This window comes from Apis cerana, linkage group LG10 (genome assembly GCF_029169275.1).
Source record: "Apis cerana isolate GH-2021 linkage group LG10, AcerK_1.0, whole genome shotgun sequence".
In the NCBI taxonomy this organism is placed as follows: Eukaryota; Metazoa; Arthropoda; class Insecta; order Hymenoptera; family Apidae; genus Apis; species Apis cerana.
The window spans coordinates 8082127-8098977 of NC_083861.1; the positions used below are offsets into that span (position 1 = coordinate 8082127).

General features: G+C 43.0%; 1 protein-coding gene across 2 annotated transcripts in view; it reads left to right on the plus strand.

Moving 5' to 3' along the window:
- LOC107993614 (beta-1-syntrophin) overlaps positions 1-16851 on the plus strand; it is a 298727-nt gene that overhangs the window by 229186 nt on the left and 52690 nt on the right. For both annotated transcript variants that reach the window (XM_062080047.1, XM_062080048.1), the window contains exon 4: positions 13736-13944. In XM_062080047.1, coding sequence (XP_061936031.1) covers positions 13736-13944 — 209 coding nt within the window. The remainder of the gene's footprint in view (positions 1-13735; positions 13945-16851) is intronic.

Genomic DNA, 16851 nt, shown 5'->3' on the forward strand with positions numbered 1-16851 from the left:
ACATAAACTTTCCAAACAATCGTTCCATACAAGTTTCGATATTTCGATAAATTCCAAATCGCTATAAATTTATCATCGACCACCAATCGTGTCCAAACCAATCGTCGATTTTATATACATAAAGCCAATAATCGAAAAAGTATTATATATTCTTCGTGTAATTATATCGAAAAAGCCAAACTATTTTCATATATTAAAATTACGATCAAATAATAATATTGTAATTGCTCCAGCTAACACTGGAAGTGATATAATTAATAAAATAGCTGTAATAAATACTGATCAGGGGAATAGAGAAATTTGATCATAATTTAATGAAAAATTTTTTATTATTATAATTGTAACTATTAAATTTAATGATCCTATAATTGATGAAATTCCAGATATATGTAATGAAAAAATTGCAAAATCAACTGAAGGTGATGAATGGTATAAGTATGCGGATAATGGTGGATATACTGTCCATCCTGTTCCTGGTCTTGGATAAAATAAATTTCTTAATAATAATATAAATAATGAGGGAGGAAGCAATCAAAATCTAATATTATTTATTCGAGGGAATGCTATATCTGGAGATCCTAATATTAATGGAATTAATCAATTTCCAAAACCTCCAATTAGAAATGGTATAACTATAAAAAAAATTATTAGAAATGCATGTCTTGTTAACAATCCTTATAATAATTCTCTCATAAATCATCATTTTCCAACTATCGTTCCAAAGATTCGATATCTGTCCTATAAATCTATCTCGTCCATCGACCACTACTGCAAATCGAACTAGATCGTTTTGCCAATTGTCATTATACATATAAAATCAATAATCGAAAAAGTATTACATATTTTTCCTGCAATTACATCTTAGAAAAAGCCAAACTATTCGTGTCGATATTAAACCTTGCAATAATTCTCTAAACTTTCCAACTATCGTTCGAAAGATTCGATATCAATCTCGTCCGTCTACGATCATTACTGCATCGAGTCAAACTGTGGATCCCATCTTTTCGCCAATTGCCGCCGATTATATAATCAATAATCGAAAAAGTATTACATATTCTTCGCGTTATACCTTGAAAAAAGCCAAACTATTCGACATCAATCCTCGTAAACATAAACTCTGCTGCATAATGATAATTCTCTCATAAACTTCCCAACAATCGTCCCAGATATTCGATATATCTCTGCTGAGCATCGAGCCGGGAATATTTCGATAAATTCGGTGGCGATCGTTGAGAAGTCGCTATAAACCTATCTCGTCCATCGACGAGAGCAAACCACGTCCAAACCAAACTAGATCCCATCGCCAATTTCGCCAATTGTCGTCGATCGTCGCGTTTGATAATCGCGAAACGGTTATTATTGTTGCGAAACTCGTCACACCGCAATTACGGAGGATCAATGGGGACACGCGAAATATCCGTTTCCCCGAGCGAATCGAGGGGGGATCGGCAAGGATTATTATGCATCCTCCCTTATCTCGATGGCGGATCTCTAACCAGCTCCGGAAACCGTAGTCAAGTTGGCCCACGAAACGGCCAAAAGATCAATACGCGAAACGATCGTATCACGATCGTACGATATTAGGATAGGACGTGAGAGGGAGAGAGAGGGGGGGTGGTTACATTTCCACGTTTCACATTCGCGGAACATTATATCCTGGCCTGGATATAAGGGGGTCGTCTTCGATATTACAATTAGAGTTTCGACGGATTGTTTGCGCGGTCCCCTCGTTAAAGAGGCCCCTCCAACCCCTCGACGAAGAGCGTTCACCGTGGAAATTGCACGTCCGTCCACGGTAATTAATATTTTTCGAAAGGGGGAGGAGCTCCCTTTGATGGAAAGGGAGTACCACTTTGCTTAATCCCGTTCCTCGACTTAGGAATGGCGATTCCGTTTTTGAACGGAACGGTTCGATGTTTAGAGAACTAACCCGTTTCTCGTCCAACCGTTTCTAATTAATGGCTCCTCTCTCCTTTTGCCACGGTTTACTCGCGGTTTATTTAAGAGCGTTCGAATGGTTTGGAATCCATCCGGTTGCTTTCTCCTCCTCCCGGTATTTATATACAACCGTTTAATCCTTGATTTTAAATTTTAAGCATCCTTTGTTATCCCATTTCATCCCTGTACGTGTTTCGTGCGAGGAGAATGGAGATAAAGAACGGTTTAATTTGCGGGGTGAATTCGATTCGTGGAAATTCGTGTTTCTCTGATTGGTAAACAGTTAGGAGAAGGGGAAAAAGAAGCTCCTCCATTGATTACAATTTGTTACAGCAGCGAGAAAGCGCGTGTGTAAATGTGGAAGCTTGGGGAGGGAAAAAATAATAATTGTTTCAAATAATTATTCACCATTCTCCTTTCCTGCACACCGCGAAGAAAAGAAAGAAAGAATGAAAGAAAGAGGAAATCTCGTGGCACGGGGCGGTGAACCCTTTAAATCGCGAGCGATACAAATGGAATCCGTGTCGTTGAACATTTCTCACCGTCGACGTCTTCACCAAAGTGGATACGTCGTTTTATTCACCGGTTCGAGGCAGGGAGCCGCGTTTCCCACAATTTTTCCACGCTTCTCGCTTCCCTTTTTCCAAGGCTCGAGCAATAATCAACACAATCAGGCGCGCGTGGCCCAGTATCCATTCAACGGCAGAATCGTCAAAACACGTTAATTACAATCGCGAGCGTTAAAAACATTCGAGAGAATTCAAGGCTTACTTCGTAATTTATCGTTCATAAACGATATCGCGACATTTCTGCGTCGACCCGAATACTCTAATGCTCGTTAAAACGAACGCTCCAGACAATATTTCTGCTCTCTCTCTCTCTCTCCCTCTCTTCGAGATTTCGAGAATAGAGAGCGGATCGAACGACTCGATTTAAAAAAGTTTGTGTACGATCTCGAGCACTGTGGGAATATCGTCGAAAAATTATCGTTGACACACTTTCTCTCCATTGTACATTCGAGTTTCGTAATGAAGGAGCAAGTACGAAGCTCTCGAGTCGTTCGATATTCTGATCGAGATTCCGAGGAGAAAGAGAGAGAAAGAGAGAAAGAGGAGAAGAATCGAGGTCGCGAAGGTACATCGCATAGTAATTTATAAAGTATCTGGAGGAACGCCAATCCATTGATTGACTTGTTCCACTTGTTCGAGTATTCGAGACATCGGCTAATTCCTGCCACGATAAACGGGATTCAATTGGCTCGATTAGACTTATTCCATTGTTCGTTCTGGGTGTTTCAACATCGAACCACCTATCCATCTTTCGCATCGAAAGAAAATTTTCTCATTCGATCGACCAGATTTATGATGGCGTACCTTGAAACTTTTTCTCAAAACTGAAGAACAACGCATGGAGAGGATTCGAAGGAATGATCCATCGATCCTTCTGAGGGCATCAATTTCGGAAGGAATATTAATTAACTAATTATCTCAATCGATATACATCGTAATGACACGTTGAATTCCGTCAATTTGCATCGAAATAAATTACGCCTCTATTTATAACTCGCGTCCGTTTTCTTAATTAACCCTCTCGAGGAGTAAGACACGCTTGTTCGAGCCGATTTTGTTTCTTTTTTTCCCTCCTTAATCGCCGGTTTCGATAATACGCGTGCACGCGAAAAAAAGTCCAACGATCGGCACGTTGGCACGCGCTCAAGAGGAGGAAACTAGCGCGGGGGAAAGGGGAAAGGGAACGACTAGACGAGTGGGTGTTCAAAGAACGACAACCCCAACACGTGTCTGTCGAATACGCCTCGCCGGTGATTTACACGCGACGCGTGAGCTCCTCCACGGGTTTCCATCCAATGCTTGTCAACGAGACGATCCGTATTTTTCGTGACCTTTCATTCTCACAAACGGGAACAAGATCGTGGCGATACCGTTATTCCATTACTCACATTCACTCGTTTATAAATACGTAGTTTGTGAATAATAGGGAAGATGAAACTTTTTTTCGTTCCTTTTTCCTTTTATCCCTTCATTTCCTCTCCCATCATTTATTTTGAGACGTTTGTTTCATCTTGGCTCAAATAGAATTCGATCAACATCAAGGATAGGAAACGAAGATCTAAAAATATTTAAAATGCACGCAATTGAGAGAATAATTAAATATCAATTTCCTTTTTTATTACCTTTTACCGACCGATTTAAAAGAAAACTCTCGAGCACCAAAAACTCTTAAAGCGCCTTCCCTCCTCCTCCCTCTCCTGGAGAGGAAGATCCACAAATCGAAAGATCTCGAAGTTAGGTGGAGAAAAATGCTGGCGAAAAAAACACTCGGACGGGGAGAATAATGGAGGGACACCGGTGGCTGTCGGTGACGTCGGCGTATAACTCAAATCCGTGGTGGGCGCCGAGGTATATCCCTTCCTCTCGAACGATTTCACTTCCGGCAAAAACCGTTTCTCGCCCTCCTTTCCGTCCTCGGACCCAAGAATCCTCTTCCTGGGGCGCACAGCCCAAAGACGTTCGATTTCTCACGCCTCCTCCCCAACCCCTTGCGAGACTGCTAAGTTTGATGGCTCGTCGCGCCAACAGAAACGACTACAATAACGACCACACGTATCTCGTTTCGCCTTTCCCTTCTTCCTCTTTCGGCTCGATGCATTCTCCACACCTTGAGAAGAATATCACGTTGAGAGGAGAGGAAGAGAGAGTGGTAATAAACCGGTGTGAGCTCGCTTCCAAAAGGATGCATCTACGTTTTTCGAAGAAGAAGAAGAAGAGGAGGAGGAGGAAAGGGTGGCGTTCGAAAGGAAAGCAGCCGCAAGGGGATTTTCAAGGGGACAAGATATTAACAGGCAGACGCTATTGTCGAGCCACACCCACGCCCCTCCTAATCAGAGCTGCTCTCCATTTTCTGCCTGCCACGTGCTCGCACAACTTCCGTTGATATTCCGTCGTCGTTACGCCGACCTAAAGCGAATTGTTAAAGTTGGCGAGATTTGGTTAGTTGGAAATCGAGAATAATATCGGTATAACTCGATTTCTTGGGATTAATAAATTTTAGAGATTTCGACGAGAGGAGGAGTTTCGAGATCACGCAGCGAAATTATCATGTCAGAAATGAAATTTTCGCGCGAAACGTGTTATTGAGTTTTTATATCTTCAATTTTAAAATTCTTCGAAGAAGCTTTTTTTCTTTTAACGTAAGTCTCAATGCTGTTAAGAGCTTTCGTAACTCTCGCAGATTCAATTTTAACCCTAAACTTTATACCCTAAACACTTTATACCGGAATAAAACTGTCAACAAAATATAACGATCGATTCACGATCCCTCTCAAATTTTACCTTGAGAAGCGTCCAATGCGATTTATATCGCGGCATCTCAAGGCACTCTCAACGAGGAGATCCATTCCAGGCTAATTTCCCTTCCAAATCCGAGAGCCATCGCAGCTCCAAGAGATCGAATCGACCGCAAGTATCGGAATACTCGTAGCCCGTTTCGTTGAGAAGAAAAATTATTTCCAAGATCCATCCAAGATCCAATTGTCTTGAAAACGCGGGGGAAAGGAAAAGGGAAAATTTCGCGAGAGACGACTCGCGTGGGCCTTGGTTTGAATGGCAAGGCTGTCGAGAAGATAGATTACAAGGAGAAATTGGCGTGGTCCATCAGATTACGCGTTGTCCCCGAACCGCGTGCAAATCTTATTTGAATTGGAGATGGCAAGTTTACCCCTTAGCTGGTACCTGTATGCTCCCTCTAAGTCAGCTTAGAGGGATGGCGGTAAGTAGCTTAGGACGGCGATGCCACCACCTCTTCGTTCATCCCCGTAGATCTTGCCGCGGATCGGAGAACACCGGTCTGTTATTTATGCGGACAGAGGCCACGGTATTTTAGAGGTGGAGAATCGTGGTCGTCCACGATTCCGGAATAATTCTTTCCGCGCGAGGTGTTTCCAAGATTCGAAATTTTAAAAAAGAATCATTAATGGAGTTTTAGTTGAGATGATTGGTTATTAGGAAGAATAATTTTTACAAACTGTCTACTATTCTCGACTTCGTTATTTCGTTCAAACAAATTGTTCATCGTTTTTTCCAATAATTTTCGAATAATCATTTTCGATGGCACGAAAAGCCACACACGTTCGCGCATCTTCTCAATTAATAATTAGATCGTACCGACTTCTCGAAGGGAAAAGGAAAAAAGAGGAGAACGAGCTGTCTATAAAATTACACCCCTCATATACGATTCAGAGATATAAAATCAGATTGTAACCCCGGCAAAATGTAAATATCAAAGAATTTAATAACTCGATTCCCGGGGCTGATCCTGGGTGAAAAAAAGGAAAAAAAAAAGAAATACCAGATATTCAACACCAGAGTCGGGATATTAAATTCTTAAAGCACGCCGCGCTCACCCACACGTGCGTCCACGCGCACACGCATCTCTCGTCTGGCGTTATTTTCCCGTGGCCGAACCGTGGCGCCGAGGATGAAATTGTTTGAACGCGAGAGAGAGAGAGAGGCCGACTCGGTAAAGAGACGATTAACACGTTTCCACGAGGCAACGAAACAACGTGACAATGGTCACCGAGAATTGGTGGGGAGGAACCGGGCCGGTTTCAACAATTCATTTTGCGGGGCTAAATTGGCTGCGATATTTCGAAAGCGGACGGGCGTTGCACACGGTTGAATACGGCCGCGACCCGACACCACGACCCGAAATCCTCCACCGACAACACCGCGTTCGAAACGAGCCTCGCATTCCCGTAGTAGAATCTGATGGCGCACCTGCGCGTGCAACACCTGCCTTTGGCACGGATTGTCAGATTATCTTCGCCGAGTGGCTCGTGAAACCTCCCTCCTCCCTCTCTCTTCGCTCGACGACGTCTGCCTTCCTTTCGAAATAGGCCGAATAGCGATATACGGTGCGAGTCGACGGTGATTTGCGGAAAATGGTCGCCGATTTGAAAAGGAACATTTTCCAAGCCTGTGTGGACTGAATTGTTTCTCATCGATTCTTCTCTCTTTCTGATTTTTCCGACGATTCGTGGTAATTGAATCGTGCGATATCCGTGGACTGATGGATGTTCACTCGTTGCCAAGATTTCGGTATTCATATCAGTGTTACACGATTGAGTTGTACTACTTGTTTATATAGAAGTAGTCTATTTAGTCGTTGGCGATATGAATTCAATCGCAATACGTTTGAATATTCCTGAAAAAGATTATCCTTCTTTTCTTTTCGATCAATTGATTCACTTGATGCGAAATTTTTGTAGAAATTATCGCGAAATAAGGTAAAGCACATTCGGATAAATTTCGCTTTAGAACAATGATGGGAGAAAAGTGAGTATAAAAATAATGATTACGATCCGAATAACGTTTCCCAATTTGTTCCTCGATCTCGCAACGAAACGAATTAGACGTACGGTTGAATAATCTCCGATTACCAACCGACACAGGTCGGAGAATCCTTAGAAATGAGGGAGCCAGGATTGCACATTTGAGGTATCAGGGAGTCCACAATTTGCCTCGGACCGAAACGAATTACGAGGGGCGAGAGACGCCGCCAGCCAAACCTCTTCTATTTTTCATCTCGAAAGAGAATGTAACGATACCGTTGGGAACGCGGAATAAAATAACTCGGTGGCCCAGCATTTCCACCAATTGTGAAACGAATTAATAGAACGGGCATCCAATCTTTTATCTCGAACCACCCATTTTCTATCCCCTATGCGAGCATTGAAAGATCGTTGAAAGAGATCAATGATCGATCGATCGATCGATATTCCTGTATTTTAACAGAATTGCATCCATTTAACGAATCGTGAAACAGCATTTGTTTGCACGATCTGATGACGATCTTTTGCTTAGATATTATTAGATAAATAAATAAATAGACGTTGTTGTTACGTACGTTTTAAAGATGAGAATTCACAAAACTCTCGACCCAAACTACGCATTCGAAATGAGAATTTTACTTTCGAACGAGCGACTCGCAACAAAATTCGTTTCATCCAAAAATTGATCGAACGGATGATCTCAATCCTTTTGATATAGCTTAACGGACTCTATTTAAAAAACCTCGAACTCGATCTTCCTCAACAACCCAGATAAGGGATAAAACCCGGGGAATGGTCGTGAAAGCCAAAAGAATTAGCATTTTACGCGATTCGAAGGCGACACAGTCTCCGGAGTTAGCCTGAAACGGAAGTGCTGTAACGCGTCACGAGGAATCGTTCTCGTTTCCACGGCTCTACGCTGATCCTTTTAAAAGATTAAAAAAAAAAAAAAGAAAAAAAAAGAAGATGACGATGGGAGTAAGAGGAAAACGTGGCCAGGATTTACCACGTTGGAAAGGTTTATCTTTTTTCCTCCTCCCATTCGACGTAGGCCAGTCGCGTTTCTCGTTAAGAAAGAGAGTTTCGAAAGAGAGAGATCTCCAAACACCGATTTTTTTATTATTTCGAGGAGAGGATAACGACTCGCCAATTGTTACGAAGGCAGCCTCGATCGCCTTCGCTAATGTTGGCGACAATTGGCTGGAGCAAAGACAGACATCGATCGAAGGTCCGCAACCACCGCTCTGTGCTTCCTTGTTTGTCGATACATCCGCCATTTCCTCTCCGCGTGAAATTCGTTCTGCCGCGTCGAAGTCTGATCACGATGAGGAGGATCGATCGTTTGAATGGATAGTTTTGAATTTTGGTTTTGTTAACCAAGAAGAATCTTGGTTGGGAATGCGGGAATATTTGAACTTTTATAATTTTCAAAGATCCTTTGGATCAATTTTTTTTTCCTTTCTTTCGTAAAGAGACGGAGCAAAGTTTCCTCGTAATTTATTCTGTTCCGTGTTATTGCCTCGAACCTGGATCGATCCTCTCTCTTCGTTTGATCGGATTTGGTGTGGAGGAAATGAAAATATTTGCAATTTATTATATTTCCAAGGTGCCAATCCGATATTAATTTCATACATTCTTTCGGATAATCTTCTTCCTATTTAAAAGAATTTCGAATTTAGAAATTTGTTAATGGAGTTCCCTCGTTTGTCGATACATCCTCTCGCTCGAAAATTGGAATCGATCTCACGTTTATTGGATTAAATTTTGCACGAGACGGAAACACTTGGATTTTCTTCATTTTCGAAACTGTCACTCTTAATATCCTTCGAGAGAAAATAAAAAACTCTTTCCTTTTTCTACAACTTACAATTCATCCATGTTTCGAAAATTAATAGACCCTTCCGATTGTCCATCGTTGTTAAGAATCCAGGAAAATTATTATCCGCGAGAAATTGGTCGAGATTGCTCGAAGAAGGGAAAAGTTTCGGATTTAGGACCTTCGACGATGATTCCTGATCCCGAAAATTTTTCCCCGTGGTTTAAAACTGGTTCCAAAGTTGGTGAAACGGTCGATCCATCGGAATCCATAGGAGAAACGCTAAATTTCGAACGGAAGTTTTAACGGAAATTCGATACAATTCGATATCGTTGATCGCGTATTAAAAACTTCTCCTCTCGCGAAAGAATTCGAGCGGTGCACGATTTTTGTCGGCGTTGCGCCCATCCTTCCCGACCCCGAAAATTCGAAAAATTGTTTTATTAGAAACGATTTTGCCAAGGAAATAATAATATTTTTCACCCAATTTCACGTTGTAAATTGATTCGTTCCTTGGTTAATTACTCGCAATCGGGGAACAGAGATTACGATCGAATGCATATTTATCCGAAAGAATGGCTCCGAAGGATTGCATCCTTAAACTTGTTTTGAGCATAAAACGCAATTGAATCAATCGCCGTTATTAAATGTAAAACGTGTAGTAATAATTACGATGATTACCATCGATTTATAATCGATCGAGTAGAGAACGTGTCGATCATTGTACAGCCGAGTGTAACGTTATTATTCTCATCTTTTTTTATCATGTGGGTGAACAATGGGTTTCGGCAATAATAATTATTACGATCAATTTGTAATGAGACGAGTAGTGCATACCAATCATTGATCAAACGAGTATATATACACACATACATATTATTTCCTCCTCTTTATTACACGCACCACACTGGTGTTTCTATAATAATAATTACGGTCACGATCAATTTATGATCAAACAAGTGTCAACACGTGTCATTTATTAATCAGACGAGTGGAACAGAATAGTCAACAGGATGGACAAGCAATACGTATTATTATTTCCCTCACTTTTCGTTAACTTAATAAATTACGAAATTATTAACGAACGATTAAAATTAAAAAAAAAAAAGTTCATCGATTCGAATAATTTTTCTCAAAACACGACCCCCTTAAACGGCTCCTCTCTCTCTCTCTCTCTCTCTCTCTCGTCCTTCCATTCTTGCCAATTTTCCGTCGTCTCCCTCTCTCCCCTTTCATAAGTTTTAATCCGAAACTCCATCTGGAAACTGCGCACAACAGGATGCCCCTTGTGAAACCGAATGCACGTTTCGAAAGATACAAAGGAGAGGGGAAAAGCGCAGTGTCTGTTTCTCAAGCTTATCGTCTGACTTTCGCGAGGCGCCCCACAAAGGTGCCCGATTACGGTGGCTTTTCCCGCCAAGTAGTCGATCCGGGCAGGGAACGGCCGGGGAAAGGGATACATTACTCGTTCGGAAACGTGAAACCGAAAGCTGGAATCCGCCGAATGCGCGGATAAAGAGAAAGCGAGGACGCGGAGTCACGTTTAACGACTCCATCGTGTAACGACGCTGTGGTTGACGACCGTTCAGGAATGAAATAAGGTATATAAAGAATAAACGACGAATACAAAAGACGACGAAAGAGGGAGGAAAGGATAGAAAGACGAAAAGTTTTTAAGACAAGAGAGGAAATGTGAAAGAAGAAAGAGGAACATGGGACAAAGAACTCTTTCTTTTCCCTTTCGGGGAGAAGGATTAAAGAGCAAAGATTTTACAAAATAGAAATAGAGAGGGAGCGTTTTTTCCTTTTTCAAATGTCATTCGCTTTCGATAACGATTTCGAAAAATCACTCGCACATCTCGTGATAACTATCTCCCATTCCACGAGGAAGCGAAATCGGCGATAACAAAAAAGAGGGAGGGAAACAGAAGCGCGAAAGACGAACCCTTTATCCCCTTCCAGAATAAAGAAGAAAGGAAGGGAGTGGAAGAGGAAATCCCGCAACAGGAAATTTGAATTAAAGCCGGTGGACGGAAGAGAAGGGGAAGAGGGGTCGCCATAAATCTTTTTACCGTCTTCAAACGGGAAGAAAAATCCCTCGGGGCCGCGCTCCGTCCTGGAAACCTCCCTTCTTCTCCCCAGAGGAAGAGAGGGCGACAAAAGTGAAAGAAGAAGAAGAAAAAGAAGAAAAAGAAGAAGAAGAAGAAGAAGAAAAGGAAGTCGACGTCGTGTCCGCGCGACGAATCCTCTTTTCTCGGCCTTTTTTACTACCCCCTGCCCCCTGTCTCTAATTTACTAACCTTATCGGTCTGTTTTCGAGCGACGCCGCCAGAAACAAAGGCGGCTTCGCGGCGTTGGTTGGCTCGGTTTTGCGCCCCGCACGGCTCGTTGGTCAAAGGCGCGCAAATTACGCGCGGATACACAACACCGGAAGCGAGATTACCAGGTCACGTTCCGTGGGATCGTGGAGAGGGGCGAAATTGAAAGAGAAACGCCGGGGTTGGCGAGGAACGATGGAAAATTTGACGAATGCACGGGGATGTGGGAGATAGGAGGGGGGAGGGGGAGAGAGAGGGTGGGCTGTTTCGTTAATTAAGCGAAGCTGGCGCGTATCTGTCGCGAGCAATTAACCAGGACGATCTGACGAACCGTGGCTGAACGTTCCGGCTTCGAAGACGCTTTTCGTTCGCGTATTGTTGTCTTGCTGCTTGAGAATCACGATATCGAGGATGGGTGGAGGGGAACAACAGCTTCTTTGGCTATTCGGAAGAGTGTGGCGATGGAGTCTACTGTCTTTTGTCGTGGAGAGAATGAGCAAGTGGTAGTGAAAGGTGCGATTAATAAGGGGAACGTAATATATATATAAGCTTCTTTGGGAAAACGTGCGGGGTTTATGAAATGGAAATTGTTAGGTTGGATAGATTGGAATAAAAGGAATTGCTTTATACGTGGATAGATTAAAACGAAAGGTGAAAGATGTATCAGATGTGTTATATAACGTAAGTAAGTGAGTTGTTTTCAAATTGTTAAAAATGCAAACCATAACTAAGAATAGAGAATAAAGAAATTAAAAGAAGTAGTAAGTAATATTCCAATTGTATTTGAAAGAAGGATATATTAAAGTGAATATTCGATAAACGAAAAATTTATCAAGAAATTCTATCTTTTCTTCTTATTTAAAAATTGAGCTATACGAATAATAAGAGAGGCGTTAAGAAATATTTGAGAAATGATTGGGAAAAACATTTTATCCGAAGAAAAACGCGTGTGATTCATCTTCGGGAGTGAAATTACGCGTAAAAAAAAAAAAAGGATCCAATATTTACCCCAAGTTGATTTTCTATACCCAAACAAATCACCCTTCCTGAAATACCTGAAGCGATTAGGTCCATTTGGAAGGACGCTTCTCTCACGCTTCCCTCCTGTAACTGTAAGAAATACGCGGAGGGTTGACCTACCTTCCCCTTTCAATCTCGTCCCACCCTTCTGGCTCGCGGCAGTAACGCCCCCCTCCCCTCCTCCTCCCCCCCTGGGGGCTGGTAACGTTCGTTATCGCTTAAAAGTGTGGAAGAAAAACGAAGGTGGAAGTGGATACTTTGTATAAGAGACGGCGGACGTTTGTTACGGCGCTGCTTTCGTTGGGTCTCGCGCGCCAACCCCCTTCAACCAAGGGGGTAACCGGATACAGAAGGTGGTGTTCAGAGCGTTGGTCACGAGGTGTTTAGCGATACCGATACCGTTTACTCCTCGGTTTTAAACCGAAATATCCATCTCGAATCCCTTTTGTGGTATTTATAATAAAAAAAGAGAGAGAGAGAGAGAAAGTCTTTCACGTTCTCTCGAAAACGCTCGTTTTCCAACTTCTTCTCGAAACTAAATTTTAACTCCGGGAAATCGATACGGAATTTCTCTCGTGCGGCAACTTTCTACTCGGAAAAGTTTCGCGTGCGAGGTATCAAAAATGTTAAACGTGGGAACGTAGTGAGAGAAATTTGAATAGGAAGTTTTTTCGTTTCACCTCGAGCCTTTCGACGCACGCGTGCGCACGCTCTTAGCAGCTTCGAATTAGTCTGTAAAGATCTTAACGCACGCGGGCAACAACGCCAAGCTCAACTTGAAATTGAGTTGTCATCCGCTCGCCAAGTTATATGACGCCTTTACGACGTTGGCCCGTGATGCGAAAACTATTAAGTCCGAAACCTGATAGCCTCCTTGCTGTCCGGATCGAGGGGCGATATCAGGGGCAAAGGGAAGGGAGAAACAACCTTACCGCGCCTCTCGCAGGGAGCTTTTGTCCCCGGGATGGAACATCTGTCGATGGATGTCGATACCCGTGCCTTCTCTGCAAGATTAGGCCGCTCCGATAAAACTGGAATAATAAATAAAAAAGGAACGGCTGTTGTTAACTTTCGATTCAAGCACAGCTCGACTCGAGAGACCCGTCGTTATTTGAAAAAAGAGGAAAGGAAAGAGAGAGAGAAAAGAATCGTGAAATTTATTTCCTCGTAATATATCCGAAGCGGAAGCGTTTTCCCGGGATAAATTGTGTCAGAGGCGCGTTGATAAATGAAATAAAAGAAATATTTCACGGGAGAGGGAACGATTTTTTAACGCCACGGCTGTTCCATTTTCAGAGGGTCGAATCCTGGAACTTCATTCCCCGGATGGAGTGCACGAGTGCTGGTTGAGAGCCGCGGATAACGCCGAGGCGAACGTGTGGTTCAACGCTCTGCACTCGGCTCTAGCAGCTCTCACGCTCAAGGCGCTGCGACTGGCGTCCGCGCTTCCGGATCCGCCGCAGCTTCAGCACATTGGCTGGCTCGCGAGGAGACACTGTCTTCAGGTGAGTGATCTCGCTCGTTTCGTGCATGCATCCCTCGAAAATCGAGAGAGGAAGCACGAAAAGATGGATATATTATATTCCTTCACTCGAGCGGAGATAATCGAACGCGAAATTTGTCGCTTGGGCATTTATTATCCACGTATATATAATTACACGTCCGTCGCAAAATTCTTTCTTCAGTCCTTTAGCGCGGGATAAATTTAAAATTTAATCGGGCAAAGACATCGATTTCGAAAGAGCGAGCGAAATGGGGAAGGAAGGGACGAGGCACGGAGACGAGTTACAAAGTGTGGAATAATTAAAAGAAAAGGGATGAAAAGGAGGGATTAAATTGGCCGGGGAAGTAGTAAGAATTCATAGGGATGAAATGCAGCGGAATTAATGGTAGAGTCCCTCAATGGTGGACGGATAAACAGAGGATAGAAACAGAAATTTCTACAAAGGGGTGGAAAGATGAAAAGTGGGATGGTTAATAAAAAGGACGAGGAGATGTAAGGGAAACACGACGGGATCGACGACTGGAATGGTTTGACTGATAAAACGACGTAGCTAGGGAGTTGCCAGCGCTGATTGAACCGGAGGAAATGGAAAAAGAGCTGCTAAAATATAGGTAAGGATCGAGTCAAGAAGAAAGAAAGTGGGAGGGAAGAACAAGAGAAGGGGAATTTTACTCCTCTTTCTTCTTCTTCTTCTTCTTCTTCTTTTTCTTCTTCTTCTTGAAAAACGAAAAAGAGAAGAATGGGAAAAAATGTCCGTGATAAAAGATGGCAGGAAAAGTAATTTTTAAGAAAGGGACAGAGAAATATTGAAAAGAGGCGAGTTTAAGCAAGAGCAATGGAATGGTTGAGACAGTGGAGGAGGGGTTGAAGCTCGAAAGAGGAAGCGGAGAAATAGAGGCGAGCGTCTGGCTCTCGACGCGTTTTCTCCAGGAATAGGCTGAGACTGCTCTTTCGCGAGCAGTTTCGCTCTGATGGAGGGTGACGCGGTGGTCCTCTCGCCGCAGAGCCAACCCGCATGAGCATACCGGCAATTTGCCACGATCCCCAAAAGCATCCCCGACAAGCTTCAACGGTGAAACATTCGTGATCGTCGTCGACGATGAACTGAACGAGGGGGAGGAATGGGGAGACGGACGATTTCCTTAAGTTCTTAAGGGTTTTTGACGAGACGAAAGACTGGCGGATCTTCGGCCAGTTTCTTTGAATGCATCCCTTTCAATCGGCCGACAGAAAGAGAAATAATTAATCCTTTCGTATTACACTTTACAAATGCTCGAAAATATTAAGAAATTCGATATTCTTTCCGTTCCCCGAAACACAATTATACAATTATAATAATACTCTTTCCTTTCAAACAGACAGGATTGGATTATTTATTAAGCAGCGATCAGTTTTTCGTTAATAAACTCGTTACAACGCTTCGTTAAACCGTCGTCTAATTATCCACCGTGTCCGAATCTGTCGCCACGATCTCTCTATCGATCGAGACCTTCCCTCGACCCGCCCAATCAATTCGCCGCCCCGTGATTACTCAACCCGCGACCGAATCGTCGCTCCTCGCTTTTATAAATTCGTTTCTCTCTCGTTTCCCTCCATTTCCACGCTCCTCCTCCTCCTCTGTCCACGTTTAATTATCTCGAACGGGCGACGAGATCGCTACGGTCACTGCCACGCTCCACCGCATAATTAGATATCGAGATTCTTTCCACGCTGGTGGTGGTAGTGGTGGTGGTGGAACTTGGTTACAACGAATATTTTCCGCGGGCGGCGCCACAAATCTCGCGGAAACAATCGTGGATAATTAGGTGGCGCGATTCGCGGTGTTAAGGATCTGCGAGGAGAGAAAGGAGAAACGTGGCACTCCTCCCCCTTTCTTTCGCTGAATAGGGTTGTGGTTGTTGGCGGATGTTGTGGATGTCACCGTTCCCACGCGTGAATTCGAAAAACTTGCCCTCCCCTCCAATCTCGTTTTAATCGCCCCGCGCTTCTACCCCTTTTTTTATTATTGTTGTTGTTGTTATTATTATTATTATTATTTTCAACCTCGCGTTACAACGTCGTTTAATTCGAGTTTGTTCGTGGCAAAGCGGTCGAATGGATGAAATTCGTAGGAATCAACCTCCGCTTGTTCTCCAAGTGATGGGAATGAATAAAAAGGTAAAGTTACGAAGTACGACTTTTACGAAGGGTGTTACGCAACGCGGCAATTAAGGTGTAAGGTTTCTCGAAATGTTTTAACAAAGTAGAGAAATAATCTCTCTTTCTCTCACGAAATTGTGAAATAATAATAATAATGCTTAAAATTTAGCATACAAACCAATTTTCCTCGTCCGTCCAAATCTTTCTCGTCGAAGTTGAGAATCAGAATATTTTTGTTAACATTTAAATCGCGTTAGAATAAACTACATTTTTAACAATTACACTTTATCACACGCTCTCCTCTTCCATTCGAATCGATGTTTTATTTTCAAAAGAAATTCCGTTGCGCAAACTTGTTTCAATCGGGAGATCAATTACAGGATCCTTCAACGCTGCACGGCTATAAAGCTACGGCGAATGCGCGGTTTTCTCGACCGACGACTCGGGATTCTTTCGCGAGAATCGATTGATAAATGGTAATTGGCGATGGAAAGTCTACGACTAATTGTCGTAGTTTAATTATCCGGAACGATTGGGCGATCGTTAATTACAGACTTTTATCGCGAGAGGGGTGCAAACCTCGCTTATTTGTACCCCTCTCGACTCCTTCTTCGAAGACGGAGGAGGCGGCTCACTCACGGCTCTCCTTCCTCTTCGCTCACTCGACGGCTACTTTCTTCGTTTCCAATTTGCACGCTCGATACGATGGACACGGAAATTGTTGTCGAAGGGAAACGTTTTCGAAACCTTTGATGTCGGTCTTTTTTTT